Source organism: Melospiza georgiana, chromosome Z (genome assembly GCF_028018845.1).
Source record: "Melospiza georgiana isolate bMelGeo1 chromosome Z, bMelGeo1.pri, whole genome shotgun sequence".
NCBI classification, from domain to species: domain Eukaryota; kingdom Metazoa; phylum Chordata; class Aves; order Passeriformes; family Passerellidae; genus Melospiza; species Melospiza georgiana.
This window is the reverse complement of record NC_080465.1, coordinates 70,569,018-70,595,802: the sequence shown is the minus strand read 5'-3', so window position 1 is coordinate 70,595,802 and position 26,785 is coordinate 70,569,018. Positions and strand designations below refer to the sequence as shown.

At 36.8% G+C, this 26,785-nt stretch overlaps 1 protein-coding gene across 1 annotated transcript in view; it reads left to right on the top strand.

Moving 5' to 3' along the window:
- Positions 1–26,546, top strand: part of WDR70 (WD repeat domain 70) — a 122,836-nt gene extending 96,290 nt beyond the window's left edge. Inside the window, exons 14-18 of the mRNA XM_058043715.1 lie at positions 13,483–13,583; positions 14,984–15,063; positions 17,710–17,826; positions 18,164–18,326; positions 26,072–26,546. Of these exons, the coding sequence (XP_057899698.1) occupies positions 13,483–13,583; positions 14,984–15,063; positions 17,710–17,826; positions 18,164–18,326; positions 26,072–26,156 (546 nt within the window). The 3' untranslated portion in view covers positions 26,157–26,546. The remainder of the gene's footprint in view (positions 1–13,482; positions 13,584–14,983; positions 15,064–17,709; positions 17,827–18,163; positions 18,327–26,071) is intronic.
- The last annotated feature ends 239 nt before the right edge of the window (positions 26,547–26,785 follow it).

The window sequence follows — 26,785 nt, the reverse complement described above, 5'->3', positions numbered from 1 at the left end:
CATCCCAAGGCAAAATGGGATCTGCTTACAGATGGATTTCTTATATCTATAGTTTTGGTGGCAGCTGTCTCGGAAATTAAAAATGCTGAATTCTTACCAAAGCAGAGAACACGTGTTTTTTCCTGGTGCAGAAGAACATCTGTTTTCATCTTAAACATATAATCTAAATAGAACGGGGTTTTATATGACTTTGGAAGTTTAACTTACTACTAAATAATTTCACCAAATAAAGCAGAAATTGGCTTTTATGTTTTCCTCCTGTGGTACATAACAATCCACAAACCAAGCTAAACTCATGAGAATTTCTAGGGGATTTTTATTTTCTGATAGAAGCCTTATAACCAAGTATTTATAACTTTTTTCTGAGAGAAAACATGAATGCCTCAGTATCTCCTCTGAAACTTCATGACAGAGAAGAGGAAAACAGCTATATAAGATAAAGTGCAAGAAGTAGATGTTTTTTTAGGAGCTCTCCTGCGTGTAGGCACCAAAACCAAAATAGTTTCATAATTCCATTCATAATGAATTTGAACTCCTTAGACCTGAGTATTTGGAGGTGGTCATGATGGCTTCTCCTTTTAGTAATGGTCATGTCAGTAACAGTGTGCAAAAACTTCACTTAAGCTCTAAGGCTGCAAGGGGGAAAAGCTTGTCAATGGTGGATCCTGTATCTCCATAACCATTTAAATATTGAGAAATACTGCTCGCCAGTCTTTTTATGCATTCAAAGAAATTCTTGTTTTCATTTGTCGTCTAAGTCTGGAAAATTAAGGGTCTGTTTACCTGCCAAGATATTTTGTGCTACAAGGGAGTCCTCAAAAGATTACTTTGCTCTCAGTTTCTCTTAGAATCAAGAGCTAAATTTCTGTTCTATGTTTGAAAATGCAAAAGAGATGTGAAATGGAGACCCAACAGTAAGAAACTGTCAATAAACAATTTCATTGGGGCCACTAATATAGTAAAATTTTAAGTATGTGTACAAGTCTAAGCAGGTTCATAATTTTATACTATAAATTTGTATAGGTGCTGATATTTATATAGTACTTTTAAAGACTGTAGTAAATCACTTTGGTCTATAGAGTTTTAGTGCTGCTGGCTTTCTTCATTTGTAGTTATAAAATTTAAGACTGTCATTCTTCTGCTTTGCACAGTGGAAATGAAAATAATGGAACTAAAAGGTGAAGAATTTAGACAAATACTGATCTTATGACATAATTTTCAGTGAGTCAGTGTACCAATACCTGTACAAGTCTATCTAGCTTATAACTTTAACTCTACACATCTAAGGAAAACACAGTTTAGCATATCAATCTGAATCTAAAAGAAGAAAAATTCCTATAAGCAGTTGTACAAAATAAAAGCAGTATATTTTTTCAAGGTCTTTCTACTGTTTGTATCTTTTGGCTTTTTCATTACTGTTCTTTACTTGTTCTTCTCAAATTACTGTGTTTGATGAAATATAAACGCATAAAGGCATGCTAAAAGCAAATGAATGTTCAAGAAGCTGGCTTTTATGTTCTGTAAGCAGTAAATGCTGTTTGTTGGAAAGATCATTGGTCTGTAAACTGGGAGATTAATATCTTGTGTGTAGTTTATCAAAGCATTTTTTTCAGCAGTGCAGTAATTACTTTCTTTTTACCGGCTGCTTTCTTAGTTTCCATTTTTTCCCTTATACTCTCAAAAATAGCATTTAGCATTAGTGTAATTAAAGATAAACACATAATGTTATCCAAGACTTTAGTTTGTTTTCTGCAACTCAGTGTTACACTTCTTTACATTTTCCATATTACCTAGTACTGAAATACATAATTTTACTCTTTCTGTTTTGGTTTTTTTTAGATATTACGGAGTTGAAGTTATGCTTTGCTGTATGTGTAATAAAAGCACAAGTGCACCAGTGTCTGTCTCTGCAAAGAGCCTGATGTGCTCTCATTTCTAATGAAATCATTTCAGTGAGATTTAGTCCATATTGCCAAAGAAAAAAGGCATCTTTAGTAACTTTTTGAAGGTAATAGTGTAGCAGTTTAGTGGTAGAATGTATAAAATCAGAATAACAGAAAATCTACTGAGATTTTCTCAGTATAGTATAAACTATTCATGTGTTACTTTTTTAATTTCACAAGGATTTTTTAAAGGGAAATGCTAGCAAGCCTAGAAAATTGAAGAGCAATAAAGGGCAGTAAACATTATCTTAACCCTCCTTGGTAAATAGCCAGTGAAATTGGCCTGTGAGTGAACTTGGTGGGTAATGAGAAAATATTTAATGGGAATGTTTGACCAAAGCTGTGTTTGGCATTCCTTTCCATCATACCACACAAACCTTTTTTCACCTTTTCTTTCAAGTTTTCATGGGAAAATCCATTACTGTTTCAGAACTGATGGAGTGAAACTTCGTGGTTTTACTAATGGGCTAGCAGTCTTATTAGTTTCTGCTGTTGTGGCTGGGTACAGAATATTAATTTGCTTTTTTCCTCTGGTGTTAGTGTTTTGGGTTTTTTTGTTTCTCAGCCACAATCTATGCTTAAACAGCTGTTTGAACAGAACATCAAACATCAAACACTTCTGAATGCCATCCCACCATGTAGGCATTGGGACTTCTGTAGAATTCAAGCTCCTTAGATAAATAGCAATGCTTTTTGAAGAAAACTAATGTCAGAAGAGCTGGAGACCACAGGCTCAGTCTCTGGCCAGTAGCTGGAGGAGGTGTGACCAGGACAAAGACAAAATTGTTGGTTCTTCTCTGACCATCCTTTCTACTTTCAATGACTGCTGTTTTAGCGATGTCTTGATGCAGATAGTGGAATTTTGCAGTTAATAGCACTCAGTGAATTCTTTCTTTCTTGCCCTGACTTTATCAAGGAGAGAAATCACCCATTCTGCAGGTTATGGCAGGGTCCTTTACTTACTGCAGGTTACATCAAAATTACATTGGGGTTGGAACTCCTGCCTCCTACTCTCATAAGAAAGCTGATGCGTGTGTACAGTGCCCCAGCCTTGCTCTGGCTCAGTGTGTACAAGTAAAATTGGAGATTTTGAGGGCTTTGTACTGTAACAGTAGTCATGTTTGCTAAACTGTACAGAATTCTGTCTTTTTAATGGAATTTGAAAATATTCTGTTATGAATGTTTTCATAGTTTTTCTGTCTCTTTCTCTTTTATCTTGACAGTATTATTTATGAAGGTTCTTCTGTTCCCTGTCAATGTTCATAATAAAATAAGTTTATTAAACTTTATCGATTTGAGCATTAGAGGCTTATTTAATCTGAAATATTAAGTGCACACTGAGTAAAGAACCTTTCTTTACTCAGTTTACATGGTTAAGGAGAGAAACTGATGGCAGGAAACAATACTGCCAGAATATGGGGGTACAGAGCTTAAGTCCAGAAATTCAGAGGCTGTTTCCCTTTCTTCTTGTCAGGTGGTGTGAGAGGCAGGAAGACCTGTAGCTCCTGTGGAATGAGGTCTCACCTTTGGGATATGCAGTCTGGAAGGGAAGGGAGATTTCATTGCCAGATGAGGGCTAGGGAGGTTTTTTTTCCTAATTCTTGCTTTGGTTATGCAAGCATGAGATCTTCATGGGAACCAGTTAAAAATACCTAGTGTATGGGAAAAAGAAATGGGTACACAACATTTCCCCCAGTGTCAGTTTAATTTTAAATAGCTATGGATAGGCACTTGAATCACTCTCACATGTCTGTCATTCATTTGGCTACTTCCAGCAGATCACCCGGTAGTTATCCTTATTACAGACAAGATTGATCTTGGCAGCAGTAGAGTACTCATTTTCCCCATATGGAGGGGACAAGTATTACACCCCATTACTGCCAAGCAAAATGGGCACTGAGAAAGAAAGAAAGAAAGAAAAGAAAAAAAAAAAAAAAAAAGAAGAAAGAAAAAAAAAATTGGTTGTATAGTTGTAGGAATTGCTGATTTTTAATGTAAATTTAAATATCCCAAAGAATATTGTAGATAAGCAGCAGTGCAAAACTATAGATTTATGGTTGTTTTGGGAAACCTATTTCTGGTGGGAGGACTCTGCAATATTTTCTTAGTTTCTCAAATATAAGCAAAAGTTAAATTACTAAATACTTCTGAAAATACCTCTAAGGGATGTTTCAGGAAGGTCTTCTGAGACAAGCTATAAATAAAGCTTCTTTTTAGATGAAAGAATGAAAAGGAAAGAAAGAATAAGGAATATGTATCTTCCAGCATCCTTTATGCATGGTTGCTTTAGGATTGCAGTATTTCTTTCCTTGACCTTAAACAATATCATTTACTATTTATAAGGTGCAGTAATCTAGTAAAGGGCTTTTCCACTGTGGCCCATTTCACTGAGATTTAAAGCTTTTCTTTGTTTAAGAAAAATAAATTCTTTTAACTTCTGCAAGAAGTCATCATGCAACTTCTGTTTTGTTTTTGTTTTTAATGCCATTTGTTTTATGTTTATGGAAAATCCGTATTTTCCACAATATGTAAGTTAATGCAATATTTAAGGCCCAGTAAATTTATATGTTTTTTTAAGTGAACAAAACCACCCTCCAGTATAAGAGGTGAATCACAAGAATGTGTTTTCTTTTATAGGGTGGCTACCTGTCAATTTTTATTTTCTGCTTCCATATATATAAGGACAATGTGGTCCTTCCTTTTGTGTATCCTGGAGCAGCATGTACTTTGTTTTAGGGGAGATGTCACTAGAGGTTTGAGGTATGCAAAGTAATAAACTGTGAGGGTTTTGTCCCTGTAACAGGGAGTGGGAGTGGACATGAAGGTTGTCTTCCTTAATTTTATGATATATGAAAGTGTGGCTGTAATTTTAACAGACCAAGTGTTTGAAAATTCCTGACATTGCAGTTACAAGGAAACAGGTTGCCACCTTGATTAAGTTACCTTTTTTATTAATCAAAAAAGGAAAATATTGTCCAGTGGCTCCATGCTCTGAAAATATTTTTAGGGTATTTCTGGTTTCTACATAGAGAATTGTAAGTTTTATCCATTTCTGGTCCATTTTCTATTGAATATTTCCACACATTTTCTGAGTCATGTTTCACAAGGGAAAAACATTAGTATTCTTTCCTCCACTACTGTATTCTCAAGAGTATTTTGAATCTAATGATAGCAGGTCATTACATTGTAGATACTCCCTAGCTTCCCACCTTATTTATTGTAGTTGGCTCTTTTCCTTGGAAGAGCTCCAGGGGAATCTTGAATGTGAAGATTTTTGTGATCGGAGTTTACAGTAGATTTAAAAATATAATATTAGTACATTTCTATTATGTGAGCAGCCTTTTTTAAAATCAGAGCATACATAGTATGAACATGTGTTAACCGTATTTTTGCTCAAAAGAAGAAACAAGATGGAAGCATTTGTTATTCAGCTTGGCAGACATTTGAAAATGGCATACTTCTAAATCTGTTACTTAACTTCTTTATTATTGTTTAAAACTCAGCAGCTTTATAAGAGTTACACCGTTTTATCCTCTCTTCTGGTGCTTCCAGGAGGCTGACCAGGTGTTTCCAGATGGAGCAGCATGGCAAGCCAGGTAGATGGCTGTTGTATCACCACTCTGCTCTAAGACACCAGTGGAAAGAGATTACAGAGTGTGCAGTAGGAATTGGCATCATTGTCAATGATCTTTGATAATTGTATAGAAATGATGTTATTTCTGCAGATAAAATTGCTATTATCTACGGATTGGAATTTCAAGTTTCTGATTTTTCAAAAAATTTTTCACCTAAATTCCCATTGCTTAGAGCTGGAAAAATATTATTTGTCAATGTGGATGAAAATGTGTTGAAACACTCACTTAAAAGTCTGTAGGGCCTGCTTCTGAACTTCATGGAGTATGCGTGAGAGAAGTGTTTTCTTTTAAAGCATTAAGATCTTTGAGACAGATCTTTTCCACTGCCTCTAAGTTAGAATGCATATGGATCTTTCCTCATCATGAGACTTTTCACATATTTTGATTAATTTTCCTCTCTTTTCTTAAGTAGTGTATGCATTCTTGCTGGGATGTATAAAATAAAACATGGCAGAGGTTTTTTTTGGTTTGTGAAAACTGTGAGCCACATAAAACATGTCTGTGAAAGTTTGTACAAAGACTAGATTCATATCCACTGCACAGCAGTCTAAATATTTGAAGTTTCTAAATGGTTCCACACCTTATTGTAAAATGGAAAAGCTTGAGAGCCCCTGCTTTAATATCTTTCCTAATTACAGAAGTTGTTTAAAAGCAGTAGTAACCAAACAGGAATGGGGAACAATCTTGTGGTAGTAGGAAGCTGTCTTCAGGAGTTGGCGTCTAAACATTTGATATTTTATTCAAAGATACCAAAACTGTATTAAATAAATGGAGGCGTTTTCCTGAAATTAGTTTGTACATTTCTCTTCTCTTATGGGGAGACATATTGCTAAAGTCAGAAGGACATAGTATACAAGTCCTAGAACTGTGGGAGATAAAGGTGGAAGACTACACTGAGATTTCATCCCTCTATCCAGCCCAAGTATGAAATTGCTTACCCCTCTCAAATACAAATATAATATAAGCTTAGGTAATAGATTATGTTAATTTGGAAGGTAATTTATTATAAGCTTCCTAAGTAGTATTTGAGCTCCAGTACTGCAAGTGGTTCTTCACTGTAAGTATGTAGGGCAGTTTTATAGGAGAAAGGACAGAATAGATGTGCTAAATAAACTAGTTGCATGCATGCTTGCGCTGATTTTGACAGACAAGACTTTTTTTCAGAGAGACTGGAATTTGTAGTGATTGCATTTAAGATAAGGACTCAGTTCAGTCAGAACAGCCCCACTTAGCAATGGCTGGGGTCACCTGTCCTTACGAAATCCTCGGCCACGGTCAGAATGTCATTTTACATGTTTGCTGCTGACGTGTCCCTCATCTGACTGCCTGGACAGCCAAGTGCAGCGAATCCAAGCAGTGCTGTTCAAACAGAGCCCATCACATACCGTCACAGCCACTGAAGCAAAGCTTTCACATGGGAAAGAGAGAAGGTTTGTTTAGGTTTTTCTGCTCCTGACCGAAAATATTTTCTTAGGTGAGCAGCTCCTGCTTTCACTTTTTTATTGTGTAGCTTCAGAACAGATTCTGAGGAATTATTTATTAGATTGTAGGTTAGGGAAGGGGTAAGCAACAAAGGCAAATGTACAATTTTTTCTGTTTAACCCCTATTCAGTTTTTAAGTATCTCCAGAGCTACACCTGATCTTTGAAGCTAAGGTTTTCAAGATTTGTTGGGCAGTTTTAGAAGTTTGTGTCTACTGTATCCTTTCTGCACTAGTACTATTCAATATGGGTACCAGGATTCTTTATCTTCAACAGTGGAGTTTCATCTAAGTAGCACAACAGACTCTAATACGGATCCTCATTAGTTTTCTGTTTTTCTTTTATAGCTATTTTGGCCACTGTAGGCTGTAGGGATTCACCTGACCAAATATAGATGTCTACAGCTGATCCAGTCACCCTAGGCTCCTTTTCTAATCAACAGAGAAAAATAAACATATTCAGACTGTGATTTTATCCCATCCTAAAATAGACCTCTCAAATAGGTTAGCAGAAGTCCACTGTAAAATGCTTATTTCTCTCTGTTAACTTTAAAGGGAGACATTTGTAGACATTCAAAGAATAGATCTCCAAAGATTAAAAGTGTAGACATGTTAAGTTTGATGAAACATGTCCCACCTAAACTCTTCACTTCCCTCCGTGGGTGTTTATTGTCTTCTACCAACGCGCTGGAACATTTAATCTCTCGTTTTCTGACCTTGCCAATAGCAAAGTAGGAGATAATGGATTGCTTTTGCATTCATTTCTGTTGATTTAAGAATTTTTGACTGTAGGCAATTCACAGGAGAAAAGCCTGCCAGTCTGTGAAAGGCTTGTGCTAGCTGAGAGCGAAGCCTACGCTCTCTTACTTGCACCTGATTTCCCAACAACTGTCAAAACATCAGCAGCTTCACCATGGAGTTACTGAACTTCATCTAAAGTGTAAGGCTTTTAAAGAAACATCAAATGCTCATGAATTCTTGTTTCATAGGTTAGAGATGTGTGAAAACCTAGGATTAGCATGCTTCCATTCCATTTTCAGTATTTATCTTAAATTAGGAGTATTTTTTCCTAGTGGCTATTTGGTAGATCACTTTTGATTTTCTGTTTATAGGTGGAATGTTGACTGCACATTCAGCACAGGGAAAGTATGAATATTAGCTCTATGTCAGAATAATTTAGTAGAGATTTCCAGTTTCTCAGGGAAGTTTAGTGTAGGGATGGAAGCAGATAGATGTAGTCTGCAAAGCAGATTTGTTGTTAGTGTTTTCATTTAAATAGTTGCACTAACAGCCATAGGAGGAGACAATAATTCAGTGGACTTTGCCTAAACGTCTGATAGCTGCTCTTAACTCATTAGTCATATCTGGTGTTTTGGAGTAAATGTTTAAGCCAGTCAAAAGTCAAGAACAGCCAGGGAAGAGTGAAAATGTGTACCTGAAGTGAATAGAAAGAAAAATGGAAAATGTTTATTCCAAGAGTGCATAGCTGATATGGAAGCACGTTTGCCTTCCCTCTTACCTGCATGACAGGAGAAGATTTAGTAATGAACTTGAAAAAGCTGATACATTATCATGAGTTATCTGAAAATACACTTTACATGAAACGTTCATTTTCAAAGATAACTGCATGGTACTTAACGTTAAAACTTAACTGCCTTTAGGGAGAAAGCATAGTTTCCAAAGAAAACAGTGCCTGACTAAGAAGCACTAAGACCTCCTGAAGGAAGGAAAAGAAGTTAAAACATCACTGTAAAATAGGACCCCTCTAATTTATTTTTCAGTTTGCAGTAGCAAGGAGAGAATATAGTCCTGTTGACCTAAGTGCTCTAGAAGTGTATGGTGATTCCTATTTATGTCCAAAATATAAAAGTTCTTGGAATATTTTGGAAAATGGTGAAATTATTATCATGCCAGTCTGGTTGCAATTATGACCCCCATTATGCGTACACACATAAATGCCTGTTTCATGAAATTTTGCTAACAGAAAAAGATTAACTGTTATCATGGGGCTTGTTTACATAAAAAGTTAGTGAGATGTTGTTGAATCTCAGCTGAAATGCACCAAATAAAAACCAATTCAATGCTTTTGTACAAGATCAGCTCACAGACATGTAAAATGTCAGTATAGGAATTCAAGAAGACAGTGATGGACAGAACCCTGAATCTTCCCTTAATCTTTTGCAGCAGAGTGAAGGAGGATAGAGGTGAATAATGCTTTCAAGAGACATTCTTTATGTATGTTCTTGTTATTTTGTTACATAATGAGCAACCTCATTATAAGCAACCATTTTGGTAGATTCAAAAGATACTAATAAGATTAAGTGACTGCTCAGGCTCTGAAGTGCTTCAGAAAAATCTTTTAGGTTTAAGATGTAACATTTATGTGAAGACTGTATGTACTCTGTAATTCACAGGAACTGGGAATACTTGCTGCATGATGCAGCATTAATTAATGCATTTATGGTCTTTCTCTTTTTATATTTTATCACAGCACATCCTCTCCAAAGCTATTCACCATCCAGATAATCACTGCCAGTGTGTGATCTCTAACCATTCATAGTCCCTCTTGCTAGAAGTAATTAACCTTCCTGCCTGTCCAGTACTGACCCCTCTGAGACTCTACTTCCCTTCCTGGATCAGCTCTATCCACTCTCTAAAACTATGTGTTTTTATCCGAAGTGTGGTCACTGAATTTTGCCTTTCCTGCTGCAGTCTCAAACCATCTTTATAAGCAATAATCCAGGAAAATTCTTCCAGTCCTTGACATCAGTCTGTAATTTTCATGACCTTACCATCTTCATAGTTTCATCTTAGGGGGTAAATTTTCCACTCCTATGCCACAAATCATTTAAATCTTTTCTTGCTGACCTTGTAAAATGCCCTCTCTGTGTTGTTTACTCCTGTCAGGGTGTTGCCCAAGTACTCTGGAAAGTTTCAGTTGAGGTAATTAGCTTTTGCTTGCTGACAAATCTGCTTCAGTTATTCTTCACAGTGCCTGTTAAACACAGGCTGTATTCCTGGGCCAGAGTAAGTGTCCCATTCTGTGTTACAGAAAATGACGCTTCAGTTTCTCATTTAGAGACACTGATGTTAACTCTTGTCAAAGCACTATTACTTGTTCAGTATCAGAAAAGCTGTATGTGTAGTTGCCTAGTGAGCTCACTTAGATGGAGAATAACCTGACAGAAAAATTATTTGGTGTTGTTTACTGTTTACCTGCAGCAACAGCTCTGTTCACATGACTCAAAGGGAAGTACAGAGCTGAGAACAGACTGACAGGGGTGAGACTATTTGGGAGCCACCCCAGAACTGCCTACAGACAGTGACAGCCACCCACTGAATCTATTCTAACCTCTTTCACAGTGAAAAACAAGAGGGTAAACTTGCAATGTTTCTCTTTTGGGTAATATTTTTAATATTTTCCCTGTCTGTCTTCACAAAAATATTTTTGCAGTGTTTTCCCAGTATTTACCAATACAAGCTACTGTGTTTGTGTATGAATAGACATTGCCAAAGGCTTTTCAGAGTTATTTAATTTGAGGAACTTAATGCTTTTGCCATAGCAAAAATGAAAAACAACTTTCAAATCATTACTAGTAATTATCTTTTGTAATTTTCTTATAATCAAAAAGTTGGCCATCAGTCTGTGGAAAAATTATTTTCAGGATTTTTTATGACAGGCTTCCAGGACTTCATACTCCAAAAGCATAGTGTCCAAAACATTCAGCCATCACAGAAGTAGTTTTTTCAAATGTTGAAGATGTTTGTGTAATGATGCATTCTGCATTTTATCATTCTTCTTTGTTACAAGTCATTTTCCATTTGCTGAGCTATGACCTGACATTTTATTACTTTCAGAATCTACATAGGTTTTTCTTGTTTTAAATGGAAGAAAATTATTTGCAGTTTGTGGTTTTTAGATTGTTTTTATAGTAGGGCTGGTTGTACATTGAAACAGGTTGCTGAAAGAGGCTGTCAAATTTCCATCCTGGGAAGCGTTAAGAAACAAACAGGGTGATATCCTGAGCTGTCTGTAGTACCTGACCATGCTTGGAGAAGGATGGTTGAATTCATCATCTCCAGAGCGCTCTTCCAAGCACAACCATTCTAGAGTTGTGAAAAATTCAGTATCAGTAGATGGGTACCTACCTACATGCTCATAGGCAAAGGCAGGAAAACAGTTCTTTATCTGCAATTAACATACTTACTTGCCTGGGGGAGGTAGGACCTTCTTTGACATGAAATTTGATATTTAGCATTTCCAATGATTAAGATGACTACCTGAGTTATTCTAGGTGGAAGCAGTTGAGAAGTTAGAGGCATCAAAGAATAAATGTTCTTTAAGTGTTAATTATTTTTGTGTGATAAAGATTCTCCTTACCCTTCTCTCCCAGTATTAAGACCTAGCCAACAATCATCCCTTTGTTGTACAGTTATTTAGAATTTTGACTTCTTTAGGATTAAATGATTGGAAAATTTTTTTAGGATATAGTTCAGGGATTCAGTATTTTGGTATTTTTGAAGAATTGTCAGTTTCTAAAATAATCTAAAAATCACAGAAGTAATTTTTATTATTTCTTATAAGGTAGGTTTATATACCAGTGGATTGATAAAATTACTTGCATGTTCAGAACTTGAGTTTGTTTAGTTTTTAACAAATTATATTCTGGGAACGTTTTATGGTTTCAAAAGATTTATAGGGCTACATTTAATGGCAGTTTCTTTTGCCTGCTCTGTAGCACGTGCCATGGTGGTTTTAAGTGTGCTGTGCATGTTTGACAAGTTAGAAACTCAGCAAACCCCATCAGTGCTGAGCCACACTGTCTCAGGCTTGTTTTTGTTGGCTGGTATCCACTACCATGCTATAAAATACATTTACTTGACAGAAGAAAGTGGAGAACCACATTAACTACAGAGTTTTAAAAGGCTGGCTAACCACATGCAATAAATATTAATAAAAGAAAAGGCCACCCACCTTTGACCTTCAATATTTGTTACTAGCTCTGGTGTTTTAGAATTACTTTAGCATTTTGAGCATTACATAACAATATGTAAGACTCTTACTTAAATCCAACAACTTATTAGCAACTCTGTATTGTGTACTTCAGGATTACCTCTAAAAATGTTGCTTTGTAGTTTTCTTTTAAAAAGCAAACCAAGTTTATTTGTATCTGCAAGTAAATGGGGAAGTGTAATGTTGTATGTTGTGTGTATGTAGGAGGATGCTTTGCTGGGGAGCCTTGTAAAGAATGGCTGTTTGATTAATGAAACTTCATCCCACTCAGTATTTCTTCCTAAAAGAGAATACAAAGCAGAAAAAACAGCTTAGGAGAGTGCCATGCATCATGTTGTGGTAAAATGAAGTTCTGATTCATAATGGCTGAATGGGCTTCAGAATTTTTTCAATATTTTTAATGTTATGTGTCTGCTAGCATAAAAAAAGTGGAGACTGGACCAAACCAGAAATAGTATGGAACATACACTGGGAAGTTGGAGGGAGAAGAAAGGGAAGGCTAGAAAAGGGAGCATTGTTCTGTGAAATACTAACAAGATAGTGCATCTTGCTAGCTCTGGATACATTTGTTACATAAGTGGCACAAACCAACTTCAGCCTTGGACAATATCCATTTAAGGCATTACTGTGTGTCAAAAATAGATACTTTCTTTTGTGTTTTTGATGAGATATGTTGTCCTTTGTGGTAGATTGTTCCCACTTTGGCTCTCTGGAATCAGAAGTTTGAGTCTTAGAATTTCTGTGCTGTCCTGCTGAATCAGACTGAGAACAGTACTCACATGGAGATTCAAAGTCACATGTAGAACAATACTCTTAATGTCTGAAAATGACTTTCCCTGCTGACCAGAAGGGTGACAGTACTGTGAGACACTGGCTTCAAATACGAAGTTCTTAGTGTTGTGGGGAAGAAAGAAGCATAAGTGAAAATCAGCATCTCTTCCATTCCTGCAGTCAGCAAGTGAAAAGGTCAACAGTGTATGACAAGAAGGGAAAAAACAGATAAAGTGATGAATGAAGTGGAAGAATTAAGAATTAAAAATACGAGTACAAAAGTCATGAGGGCCTGAATCGCTATATCTTATCTGAAGCACTTAATTGTTCTCCTTCAAATCCCTCTTTAACTTTCCATTTTTATTGTGCCCATGAAGATCCTGGCAGCAAATCTTCTGTAGAAACCACTAGTTATCACACTGTCTCCAATTTTTGCTTCCTTCACTGCCTACATGCTGGTGTTGTCACTCCTTTTATATTGTATTCTACTCTGGCATTATTCATTCATGTATTCACGTGCTCCTTCATATGTTGAAGCTTGATCCTGCTCCAATGTGATGCTTTCTTTGACAATGTGAATATTAATTCTAAGATTCAGATGAGTGACCAACTAACTGTCAATATCTCACTCTATTTCAGAGTGTTGTGCGTTGCCTTTGGCATCCCAAGCTGAACCAGATCATGGTTGGTACTGGAAATGGTTTAGCCAAAGTGTACTATGATCCTGTCAAAAGCCAGAGGTATGTAATTATGATTTATTGTGGGGTTTTTTCCTCAAATTTACCCTGATTCTGTGATTCATTGATTATACTAAGAAATGAGTAGAACTGGTTTGGTAACATTTGTTTTGCAGAGTTCTACTTATTCAGCAGCAGTAGAAAGAGAAAAAAAATCCTAAAATGTTTGCTTATGAAGAGTGGCACTTTTCCCACTGGGCTTTTGCTTTTTGCAGTATGCTGGCTGTTCTACCTGAATTTACAAGTACTTTCATTTTTTAATTGCATAAACCTTTCATCCTGACTGTTGGAGATTGCCAAGGAAGTGGGTACTGAGTCGGTATTTATTGTATTTAGGTTTTTGTATTGTATTCAGGTTTCTTAATGCATATTTTCCTCCTGGAGTAAATATCTTGTTTAGAAACATCAGACTTCAGTGCTAATGAACTAATGCTGGAAGACCCAATTTGACAATGTGCAAAGCAAGGAAATACATCATCACCTTTCTTTTAGTCTTCTTCACCCCCTCACTTATCACACAAGGATTTTGTCTGTACATCTAAGGAAAGGTGGTACTGATTTATCAGACAGTGACTTGCCAACCTAGGATGAAGAGGGCCTAAGTAGAGGGCTTATAAATACTTGTTTTGTGATTAATTTTCTTTTGCCATCTGAATTGGCTGGAGAAGTGGGGCATTGTTCCTTCCTGTCAGCCAGGAGGAAATGTACAATTCATTGGTACTGACTGGAATAAATAAGGTGTTCTTCCTATGTATGTGGTTTGCTGCCATCCAAAACCAAACTGAGTTAATGTTTTCTGGATATTTACTGTTACCTGGGCGCTTCCATGTGAAAATAAACTCTGGTGTACAAGATTATCGGAAATAAGTTTTATTTTTCTGATTTTGGCAGTTTAGAGAACATGGGAGTTGGGCATCGTTTTTTGGACTACAGAGTCCTAGCGCAGTTTTGTGCCTGGTTTATTTCCTGGTATTTACCATCAGGAGGTAAATAGCACTGGTTTAAATCAATCTTGATGCAGCCAGGCTTATGCAGTCTTTCCTGCCTCAGTGTTACCAGGCACCTCTGGTTAGATAATGGCCAACTCTGCTGCTTAGGAAGAATTATATCAGGAGCACATGAGTGCCCAAGTTTGGAGAGCAGCGCTTCCAATGTGCACACTAAAGTACTATGGACAAATGAAGTGTGAAATGAATCTTCCATCCTTATTTCTGCATGTCATATAAACTGCTCTGTAACAGCAACACTGTAATCTCCCTACCCTCCTTCACATGAGCATGAACAGGCAAAGATACATTCATGAATATTTAGAGTGCTGTATAATTTTGTTGAGACTGTCTTGAATAAAAACTGGTTTCTGTTTGGTATAAACAGACTAACTGAACTGTTCTGTTTCCTCCTAGGGGAGCAAAATTATGTGTGGTCAAAACAAAACGAAAAGAGAGACAAGCAGAGACTCTCACGCAGGATTACATTATAACACGTAAGAAATTTAAACATATCTTTGTAGTAGAATCCTTAGCTCATTCTTAGGTTTGAAATTATTTTCAGATTGTTTAGCTTTATTTTTTTTCCTCTAAAAACCAGTCTTTCATTGAGCACTGATCACTGGTGTCATATATTGGTGCTTCATACAAATTTTTTATAGCGTTGCAGAAACAGAAAGGTATATCTAATCTGTATGCTCTGTAAAGTTGTTAATAATGGTTGGTTTATTGATTGTGGTGCTCCTGAGAGCCTCAAAAATTTTGGAACATTTTTACAGCTTTAGTTTTCCATAACTTAATTGTGCAATGTAGATGGGTTTAGGAAGAATTTTGCCCCTTTGCAGTACCAGTGACAAAATCAGAGATGGGAGATAGGTCTTGAACAAATAGCAAATTATTTTTCAAAATTTATAATTTACTGAAGTTATACAGGGTTTAAAATAGCTTAACTATCCTTAGCCTCGGGGATTTTTGAGCACTTACATTTGCAGTAGGGATCACTGACACATAAGAAATAGTTATCATTGCTAGTATAGAATGTTCAATGATCTGCTTTTTCCCAGTGACAGATTTTACAATGGAATGAGGGAATTAACTGAGAGATCTTGACCATCCCCATTAGCACTGTCCTGTGTAGTGTTTTCTCATGTGAAATGAGAACAGTCACGGGTTGTGGTGTCCTGCTTCTCTTCATCCTCTTCCAGTTCCAGGGTGTTCAGTTCTGATTTCTGGTAGTCTTGGTTTTACACATACTAAAGCCATTTCTCTATAAAACAAACAAGTTGTTTGGCAGCATAATAAGCATGAAGAGGTTTAGAATGAAGAAGTTGGGGCAGTCTTGGTAACTAGACCCATATCAAGGCACTTTGGTTCCGAGTTCCCATCTTGGGCATTTTCCATCCGCAGCTGTCTCCACCTACCTTACTGCTACAGATGCCCAGCTCCAGTTTTTGGGACCTTAAATTTAAGTAGCAACTACCAAGGATCAGGGATATTGTTCCTCATTGGGTGCTCTTAATGCATCCTTCACTGTAATGATTTGTGTGCACTGTAATTAGTGTTTATATTCTAAAGAACTTCTGTGATTTTTTAAAACAAATTCTGCTTAAAATCCAGTGGAACTTGTGTGTTCAGTGGCATTTATAAATGTCATTGAAAGATGTAGGTCCCAGTTATGCAAATTTTTGGGATTTTATCACTGAGTTTTGGCTGATTAGCTGTTTCTTCCACGTAATTTTGAAACTAAACAAAGATGCTTCCATATGCATCAATGCAGAAAAACGTTGTAAGGATTTGCTCAGCAAATTTTTAATTTTTTTGTATATTTTGGAAACTTTTCAGAGGTTAGATGTCTAAGTTTACAGATAGAACTGGGAAGACCTGAAGATCTCTGAAGTGCTTTTGCAAAGTGAACTGACCCGTTTTTTCTTCTCTTTTTTTCCCCCTTTTTTTCTTTCAGTTTTTTTTTCCCGATCAGATTTCTTGTTGCTCTTTAATATCAGAATTGCCTGTAATGGCTACTTAAAATGCAGGAATGTTGTTTTAAGGGATTAAGTGTCACTTTTAAAACATAGGAATACACAGCATGGTTTTCCCTTAGACAACCTTGACTCCACAAATGGCAAAGGCTTGGATCTGTGTGTTAGTCACCTCAGATGCTCTGTGGAAACTGATCAAGCTTAGTGCCTGCCAGAAAATTGTCCCTGGCATTTCATACTTAATGAAATCTGCAAAAATAAAACTTAAACATTTGTTTCCAAAGATCTGCTGTGACTTCATTCAGTCTAATAAACTGAACAGGCTTACAGAAATAAGCTGAAAACTCAAGCTGATAAGTGCCTGAATGCTACCTGATGTTTTTTTAAATTCAGTACAGAGATGATCTTCCTAAATTTAGGATTTGTTTGGTTATGTTTTGTCTTTATTGGATCATTTGACTGCTACACAATTTCCCAAGTTTGCGGAAACAGCAGCAATGAGCACACCTGCATGTGACATCTAAGCCTCTCTGCAAGAAAGCCATGCCCATTTACGTGATGTTTCTTTGTTGCTGACAAAGTACTCTCTTGTCTGAGTGGATCAAAGGCATTACTGTGACTCAAGATAACACTTTTATGAGGAAATAGAAGTTCTAAATCCTGACAATTTAGCCAGGCTTTCACAGTTATGTTATTTTTCCAATTGTGATTAATCGTATTATTTAAGAAAGAACATGATTGTGACTTCATGTGCATAAAGTTACATTTGGAATCATTGAGGGGTTTCTGCTCCACTCTTTCTCATATCCAAGAATGTATCAAGCGCCTTGTTGTGCTCTTAGAATATGAGAAAGCTGAAGAAACATGGGAAGTTTAGAAGAGAGTAACTGATTGGTCGCACAATGGTAATGTTGACAGAGGTATGAATGAAATATGAGTGGCTCCTGCTTGTAGGAACCCTGATATCTGACTGTTTTCATCTGCTAAAAATTCATCAGAAAGAAATGTCTGAAAATACAACTCAGTAAACCACTGTTTGGGTATGGTATTACTGCTCCCGACATCTCTTCCATTGCAAGGAAGAATCCAACTCTTTGTATTTAGAATGTTAAAAAATAAATGGAATTTCTAACATTTCATTTTGTCCAAACTGTGACCCTTCAGCCCATGCACTTCCAATGTTCCGTGAACCACGACAACGAAGCACGAGGAAACAGCTGGAGAAGGATAGGTTGGACCCCATGAAGTCTCACAAACCTGAACCTCCAGTAGCAGGAGCAGGTAATCTAGTCATAATAATTTTGAGCTGTTGTATGACAAAGAGGCCATCATGTTTTGGTTCTACATTCATTTGGATTTGCATTTTTTGGGTGGTGACTCTACTCCGTAGATGTATGGGCAGTGTCCAGCACTTTAAGACATTGATGTCTCATTGGAGTGCTTGCCTGCAAGAAATTAGTAGTTACAATGGCTTACTTTGAGTTACATAGTCAGTAAAACACCCACCTGAATTCAGCCCTAAGTTAAACCCTTCCTATAGCATTGAATAGCCCCTTTGTATCAGGTCACCATTGCAGGCTCTGCATATTTCTTAAGTACTTTTCTCTTCATGCCACAGGTCGTGGTGGCCGTGTTGGGACTCACGGGGTCACCCTGTCATCATATATAGTCAAGAACATTGCCCTGGACAAGACAGATGACAGCAATCCTCGAGAAGCCATTCTACGTCACGCAAAGGAAGCGGAGGAAAATCCGTACTGGGTGGCTCCGGCATATGCTAAGTAAGGAAATAATTAAGAGTACAAGTCATGTTTCTGGAGGCCAGTAGGAGTTTAGTTAAAATAGATGTTTTTAATGCTATACTTTGCCTTTTTTGGATTGCTGCCACAAATATCTGAACCATGAATATACTTTTTTATAAAGATACAAGTTTCCAGGAGGTTAAATTGTTGAAATTTCACATTTCAGCTTCTAAAATATACCTGCCAGTGCTAGAAGTTATTTTAAAGCCTTCAAAGTTGATTTGAGTTTAGAATCTTCTCCAAATCAGTGTCTTAAGCTGCAGTATACCTTTTAATAGGGTACTGTCCCATTGGTATATTGAGATGATTTTCCAACATACTCTCTAGTTCTGACTGATTCTTAGATTACACCTTCAAAATATTTATGTGGTGTTATGACAGGATGATTTCTCGACTGTCATAAGTTTTTATCTGAATTTTTCCTGCATGAGGACCCAAGTAACTGCCTGAATTAACTTGGTTTTAAAGGTACAGCAATATTAAAAATTGCAGCTGATAAAAATTAAAAGCTGATAAAATCTTCTATCAAAAATTCAACATAAAGAAATAAGTTTTCAGGTGTTACATAAGTTAAAGAGCCTTATCAAGATTTTTGTGGTAAAACCTTGGTAAATCCACAGAATCTCAGCTTTTAGATGATGATATTTGTCTTCTGACTTGACCCACATGTTCACAAAGGTAACTAAATAGCAGTTCTAAAGCAGTTTGAGAATATCAGCGACACAGCCTGGCTTTGAGCAGGTAATTAATTAAATATGGTACACTGGTAATTGATAAGTATGGCATTTGGTGTTATACATCAAACCCATGCATTATAGAGCATCATTCTTGGTACCAAAGATGGGATATTTGAAAGCCCAATTCTGTAGCAGTTGTTGTAATGAATATGTTAAATATTGATTTTTAACTGTTTGATTGCAAGAGGGGAAATATATTTGGAATGTGTAGGCATCTGGTTTTATTTGAGGAATCCATCCTCAAAAGTAAGTACAACCACACATTCTGTCAGGTAGATAGATACTTCAGCATATTTTTGGCTTACTGACTTCATTGATTGTATATTAAGTTTCATCCCCAACACCTGCAATGTAGTAAACATGAAAGTTTTAAAACAAAGCTGTGTTAGAGGAGGCTTACTGTGTCAGGTGGCCAGACCTCATTACAGTTCCTTGTTAAAGATGTGGCTGCAGGGGAAGAGGAGAGCTGGCTGAGAAGTGGGCAGGATGCAAATCCAGACTGCTATTAACTTACACACCAGACGGTGATGTGTACTGGGGGAATTGGCCTGCAGCCAGCAGCACGCTGCCTTGATGGCTTTGTCAGCTGATAAATCTCATCCTGGTGAGGATGAGAGCCTCAAGCCACTATCCTTGCTTTAAAAGTTTCAATTTCAGATACAGTCTCTGCAAAGAGCATGAAAAAACTCCCAAACAATAATAACATTTTAACAATAGTGTAATACTACTACTACTACTACTACTAATAATAATAATAATAAAACCAGCACTAATAATAATGCTAATAATATCTAATACAATGAAATGCAGAAACTTGATTGTGTCGTGTTCTTAGTTTTCAGAAATTCAGGAGTATATAATAGCACAGCCACATAAAGCTGTGCTATTACAATATATACAATACAATAACATATGCCATTATAATTATATCCTGCATCTGATTTTTCAAAGCATGGATATGTAACATGTACATAAAATGCATTTTACAGATGTACTTACAGACTTATATTTAATAAAATATGCACATTGGAAGTAATTGATCCAAATTATCATGTAGTACTGGTTTGTATACAGGACAGGTGCTTTAGCTATAGCATTAGTTACACTGTAGACTTAGTTATACTATAGATTTAGGAAAGGTGATATTCTGATACATTTTAAAAATCATACACTGTCTTAAGACCTAAAAGCCATACATCCAGTATGTTTCATTTCTTTAAATAGTGTTTATTCTTTTACTACTTTATTCTTCTGCTACCAGTTTTTCCACATTTCTTGTAGTAAATACGTCCAGTATGTTTCATTTCTTTTAATAGTGTTTATTCTTTTACTACTTTATTCTTCTGCTACCAGTTTTTCCACAAATTTCTTGTAGTAAATTCTTACTTAAACATGGTATAAAACTATCCGCTTGATATATCTTTTGTTTGACAAGCCTTTTGGTCCTGTGCTGTCTATGCACATAAAGTTTTCACTCTCCTTCTTCAGAAAATGTGTAAGGAAACTATAGTTGCTTCATTTTCTCCAGTGATAGTTACTAAATAGTTTTAGACTGAGAAGATTAAGAAATGCTCTTTTCTGGTTAATCCGTTTTCGTAATTTGGAATATGATGACTGGATTGATTTGCCTGTTCCTGATCCACAGTGTCTAGATCATTCTCAGTCAGCTGACAAATGTAATGCTTATTAAATTGTATATTAGGGAGAGTGACTTCTGTGCCTGGGGGGGTAGTGACTGGACAAGGGGAAACAGTTTTAATTAAAAAAAGAGAGATTTAGATTAGATGTTATGAAGAAATTCTTTATTTAGAGTGTAGTGAGGCACAGAACAAGTGGCCAGAGAAGCTGTGAATGCACCATCCCTGGAAGTGTTCAAGGCCAGGCTGGATGAGGCTCTGAGCAGCCTGGTCTGGTGGAAGGTGTCCCTGCCCATGGCAGGGGAGTTGGAACTGGGTGATCTTTAGGGTCCTTCCAACCCAAACCATTCTATGTTTTTCACTTCAATAAATTTTCTAAGAAATGCATGACTTCTGTTAGTTTATGAATTCTATGTAAAAATATATCTCTTTTTTTGGAGTTAAAGGTGCATTATTTACTCTTGAAGCTGAATGTTCATCTGTATTATTTATGACTTGAAAAATGTTTTAAGCTTGTTATCATTAGCTTGACCTTTCTGCTCCCCCTGACATTTGAGCCAAATAGGAGGGGGAAGTACGTAAGAGGCAAAAGAATTGGTGAAAAACAGATGCTGCTGAAAAGGATACTGGGGGTGGTAAGAAGTACATGCTGAATCAGGAGATGACATGTCACAGAAGCCCAATGTGAATAAAGTGTCAAATAAGATATGATCAACACAGCAGAAAAGTCATAATGGATGAGGATCAGGAAAAGATCTTGAGATTTCTCAGGAAAAGGCTTGTTAGAGTCCTTGGCAAGAGCCTTTCCACTGGAGTGAAAGGAAAGGAAGGACAGATTGAAGATTTCAAGTAAAGAACTACAGGAAAGGAACTTGAGGCATCAGTTGTAAATGTTTGAAAATTACATTCTTTGTGAGCTGTTTGTTTTAACACAGCTGTACAGATATACTATAATGACTTCAGATGTCCCTCTGAAGGATCAGCAGGAATTACTAAGCATTGTAGCTGAGTGCCTAATCAGATGCAGCTTTCTTCTGTACCAGAGAGAAAGTAAGGGTGAAATTTCCCTCCTCAACAAGGTAAACTGGAGTTAGCAATTATACCTTTCATTTCACTGATGTTACCCCTATTTTGCAGTCTTTTTCATTGCTGTTTGTCACTGTCAAAAGGGAATGACTTGAAGCAAGAGTCTGTAGCTGTGTTGTGTTCACTGAACCTTTTCTCAAGGGGAATGCCAGTCTGTGAGGTGTTAGTCATGTAACGGCTCGAGTATTGTTAGATGAAAAATCAGGACTAAGCAGAATGTCTTGTACTAGCAGCCTTGTTGGCATGCATTGTTATATTTATCCTAAATATTATTTTATAAATTGGTAATTTTGAGAGAGAAGCCCCTGAGATTTAGAAAAGAGTCAAGCTGGTTGGTGGGATGAAGAATGAAAAACCTGATGATGTGAGAACCTTAACTTTTCTGTCTGGAAGTGACCTCTATGACATTATTCTGGTTTCCATGCATACTTGAAAATCTTTTTTCTTTGTTTCAGTGCAATATAAACACAAATTTCAGAAATTACTTTGACATGAGTCACATGTTGTGATATGCAGTTGTCATGTCCAGCTGGTTGTGCTGCTGCAGTGTTATTTATCTGCTAGTCTATTATCCTCACATGTCAAAGAGCTACTTTTACTGGATCCCTGAAAAGCAATTAAGAAAAACCACCCATAACCAGAGGGATTATTGTGACTAAAGCAGTCTTCATGGCCCCTGGAAATTTTCTAGAGGCCTGCATATCTGAATATCTTGAAAACCACTGAAGTTAAGAGAAGCACATAGTATAAATAAATCATGGTAGTTTGTTTTCCCATTTTTGTTTGCAGCCTGTTACCATAACCCACAATAGGAATGCATTTTTCAGTGTATGAGATACTGGTTTCAGCTGACAGTCATGTGGAAACACAGGATCATAGAACAATTTAGGTAGGAAGGGAATGCCTGAAGTCATGTAGTCCAAGCTGCTGCATAAAGTGTGTTCACTGCTCAGATCCAGTTAGATTTGGGTTGTTTAGGGGTTTGCTGAACCAAGGTTAAATATCATCAAGGATGGAAATTCCCACACCTGTCTGGGCAGCCCGTTCTTGCAGTTTGGTTGCCAGGCACAGTATGCCCTTGCTGAGTCCATGCCGGCTGCGCCCTGGCACCTCGATGTCCTTCATATATCTGGAAATGCCTTCCACTGGGATTCATTACATAGCTTTCCTGCAAACTAAGGTTGTGTAGTTCTCCAAATCCTCCTTTTGCCCTTCACAAAGACGATAATTACTTTTTCTAGCCATTGAGACCTTCTCCCAGTCACCATTTCACCTCAGTGATGACAGAGTGCCCTTGCAATGACATGGGCCAGCTCCCTCAGTACCTCTGGATCCACCTATGTGATACAGATTTTTACACGTCCTGTGAGTACAAACTGTGTCTTCCTCTTCCTGTTGGAAATGTCTCAGACCCTACCAAAGACTCTACTATAGTGTAGGAGTGCTTGCAGGCCTGAGGACAGACCTTTTCAGGGAAAATGGAGCCGAAAAAAGCAATGAGTATCTTGGCTTTTTCCATATGCTATGTTAGTGGTTTACCTGCTCATTTTCCTTTATATTCCTTTGGCTGTCAGTGTAGCTGTAAAAATTCTTTGTTCTTGCCTCTGACATTTCTTTTCTGTTTCAGTTCCATCTAAGCTTTGGCTCTCCTGACTCTGTTCCTCTGTGTTCATGGAATGCCTCTGTTCCTTTTAGCTGAGGGTACCCTTGCCTCCTTTGTGTTCTTCCCTTTTGGAGTTTGTGATTTATCACAGTCAGGTCCATATGCATCCATGCCAGGCTACAGCCAGACTGTACTTTCTGCAGATGAAATGTAATCTGTTTTGAGGAGATTTCCTCAAATGTCAACCAGCTTTCCTTGGGCCCCTTTACTCTCTATAGTATTCTGCCATGGGATCTGCCAAACAGATCCCTAGCAAACTGAAATCAACCCCCAAAGCCAAGTATAAATAAAACTGAGAAATTTGATGGGGAAAAAGAACACAGCCCTCAGAAATAAGAATACTTAATAGAAGAAAACTCGTTTTGATAATTTTTGTAAGAATTTTAATCATAGAGCAAACTCCTAATTTACTGCAGTTACTAAGCAGAAAAAAATGGTGTTTAAATTAGATTAAATGATCACTGCTGATAAAGCAATAACAAAAACAGTGTTTTAAAATGGTCAGGCATATGAATCACCCTACATGCCTCAGTTAGAGCTATGTAGATTGTGGAGCTGGAACAGTTTACATTTCAGCTGAGGCTATAGCTATTTCATGGTAATTTTAAAAAGTGAGGTAGCAAGCAAACTTGTCTTCCTCTGCATATTTTTGCTTTAGCTGAATACCTCTAGATGAATACCTCTAGATTATGGTACGGTTTCTCCCTTTTTTTCCCCCCCTTTTGTCTCCTTCTTCCCCTACCTCAGCTTTCATATACTCAGATGACCTTTTCTGAAGTCTGTACATTTTTCAGTGCCACTCATATCTTGGAAAAAACTTAAGTTTTGCTGCTTGTTTCATAAATTTATTCATTCCTCTAAGTTGGAAATGTTTATCTGAATTATGACAGTTGCAGGTTTGTGGTCAGAAATTATGGGCTTCCATTAGTTGTGCTTTACTAATGAAACTCTTAATACAGAGGTCATCCTAGAGGACATTTAGATACTTGTAATCTATTGTGGTGAAAGGAGGGTACATTGCTAAAATGGGCTAAATAAACCTTTGTCAGTATGTGTTTGTCGGAGAAAAAGAGAAGATTCCATACATTCTTCCTTTTCAGAGGCTAGCAAAATCCAGTATTCAGCCAATAAGGCCTTCATCCCTGGTGTCTGTTTCAGATTCAGTGATGATTTTCTTTTTTTCCCCCCTAACTTCTTTCTTCAGCAATGGGTTAAGTAGAGTTTACATAGGTATTTTATAATGAAATTTTAAAACTGGAAAATATTTTTAATCTCATTTATGCTTTCCATGGGCAGTAGAAGGACTCATGTAACTTCCACAGTGTAGGTCCTCATCTGGGTGCAAGATCTGCTACAGCCTGCACGCAGGGACCATGTGCCAGTTGGAGTTCTTCAGTGGGGCCATCTCTGGAATTACCAGCATGACCCTTTCCTCTATGGCAAGCTTGGAGGATGGAGGGGCAGGCAGGGCAATAGAAAGGTCGTGCACGTAAGGGCAGTTGTCTTTAACTCGTTTTGGTGATTTTTGAACCTGTTTATGTCACATATGTAACAAGTGGAGAACCTGCTCCATAAGAGCGGATGGTTTGCTATCACAAGTCAGAGACAACATGGGATTTTGCCTATTGTGCTACGTAAGGGAGGCACAATTTTATGCAATTTGTAGAGCTTGCCAAATAATAGTTGTTTCAATAATAACGCTTCACACCCTTAGAATGATACAAAAACATTAGTTAATATAGTAATGAGATGATGACTGCCTTGGGTGCATTTTATACGTTGTCACGTTGAGAAGTTGAGCACAAGCAGCATCAGAAATCTGATAGTTTCAGCTCTGCAGTGACTGCTGAGAATTAAGTTGGAAAAAGGGACCATGCAGTTGTTAAACTATAAAACAAGGGAACTGAATGTCCAAACAATTTATTGAATTGCTATTTGATACTGTGTTCATTTAGAAAGTAATCAGTAATTACTTTTGTAAAGTTTAAGTGGTATTTAAAGTTTGCACAAAGAATGGAGGAATTGATACTATCAAGCTTGACTGTCAGATACACTGTGTTCTCATCTGAAGATCATTAAATTTTTTATGTTACAGTAGTGTTAGATAAAGTCTCTGGGGAAGAAGCTGGTTTTTCATGCATAGGCTTAGCCAGAAACCTAGCTTAGCTGTTCTGTTTTCACTTACTGGCTGTTGTTGCTCTACAGTGTATCAAAATGGAAGTTTCTTTTCAAAAAGTAATGGATTGAGGAGGCCAATGGCTCTGCTTTTCTAGTGTGAAATTAAATGTATTTGTTCCTCGCTTCTGTCTCAATTTTGTTCATGGAATATACAGATACTGATTGTAAGCTAATGAGGAAATAATACTTGTAACACGTGTGTGTTTGTTGTGCTTGTTTGTCTGTGTGCTGCAGGTTTCTTCAGTTCTGAGAAGGTTAGTTGGTAGGTTATTGTCAAAAATAAAAAATGGTCAAGCCTAGTATGCTCTTTTTTTGAAAGTGTCTATATGTATCTATTTTGTTGCTGTCTAGTGCCTGTCTGATACAGTTTCTGATGAAGTATTGTAGTCTGACCATTATTTTAATCTTTTTAATGTTTTCTAGAACGCAGCCAAAAACAGTTTTTGCAGAAGTGGAACCAGAAGATGATGAAACAGACAAGCCAGAGTGGAAAAAACGTAAAATTTGAAAAATAATTTGTTTAAAGAATAATTTTGGAGCATTTGAAACAAGATGAAACATTTATTTCTTTTTTTGAAATAGTGGGTCAAAGTTTGAAAGCAAATATTACTTCCATTTATAGAACTTGCTGCAGTATAAAAAGGGATTGTTGAATTACACTGGCTTAATCCCACATCTGAATTTTGTAATAAGGAATTACTTATATTGTGCAAATAACTTCTGTATGTCAGTTACTTAGCTTTGTGAGTTAAATGAAAAAATATTTCTTTATATATAGTGAATTCATTATATTGCCAAATGTTGGCATTTTTTTCATTACTGCCAACTTTACAAATGCCATGTCATGACAATGTTCAATTAATATAAACATCCAAATAAAACAGTACAATTTCTCAGACTCCTTTTTATTTTTTCCAGTAAAGAGCTAACAGATTACTGCTTTGCAAATGAAACAAAGTTTAGATTAGTTATTGTGTATATTCAAATTCAGTTCATTGTTTACTCACATGAGTTACAATTCAGTTCACACTGTGTGAATCTTAGAAAACATGTTTTCTAAATGTCTGTACTTCTTTGCATGATGTTCCTTTTCAGTATGTGTAGTATCTACAGTAGCATTGTATACAGCTTATATTT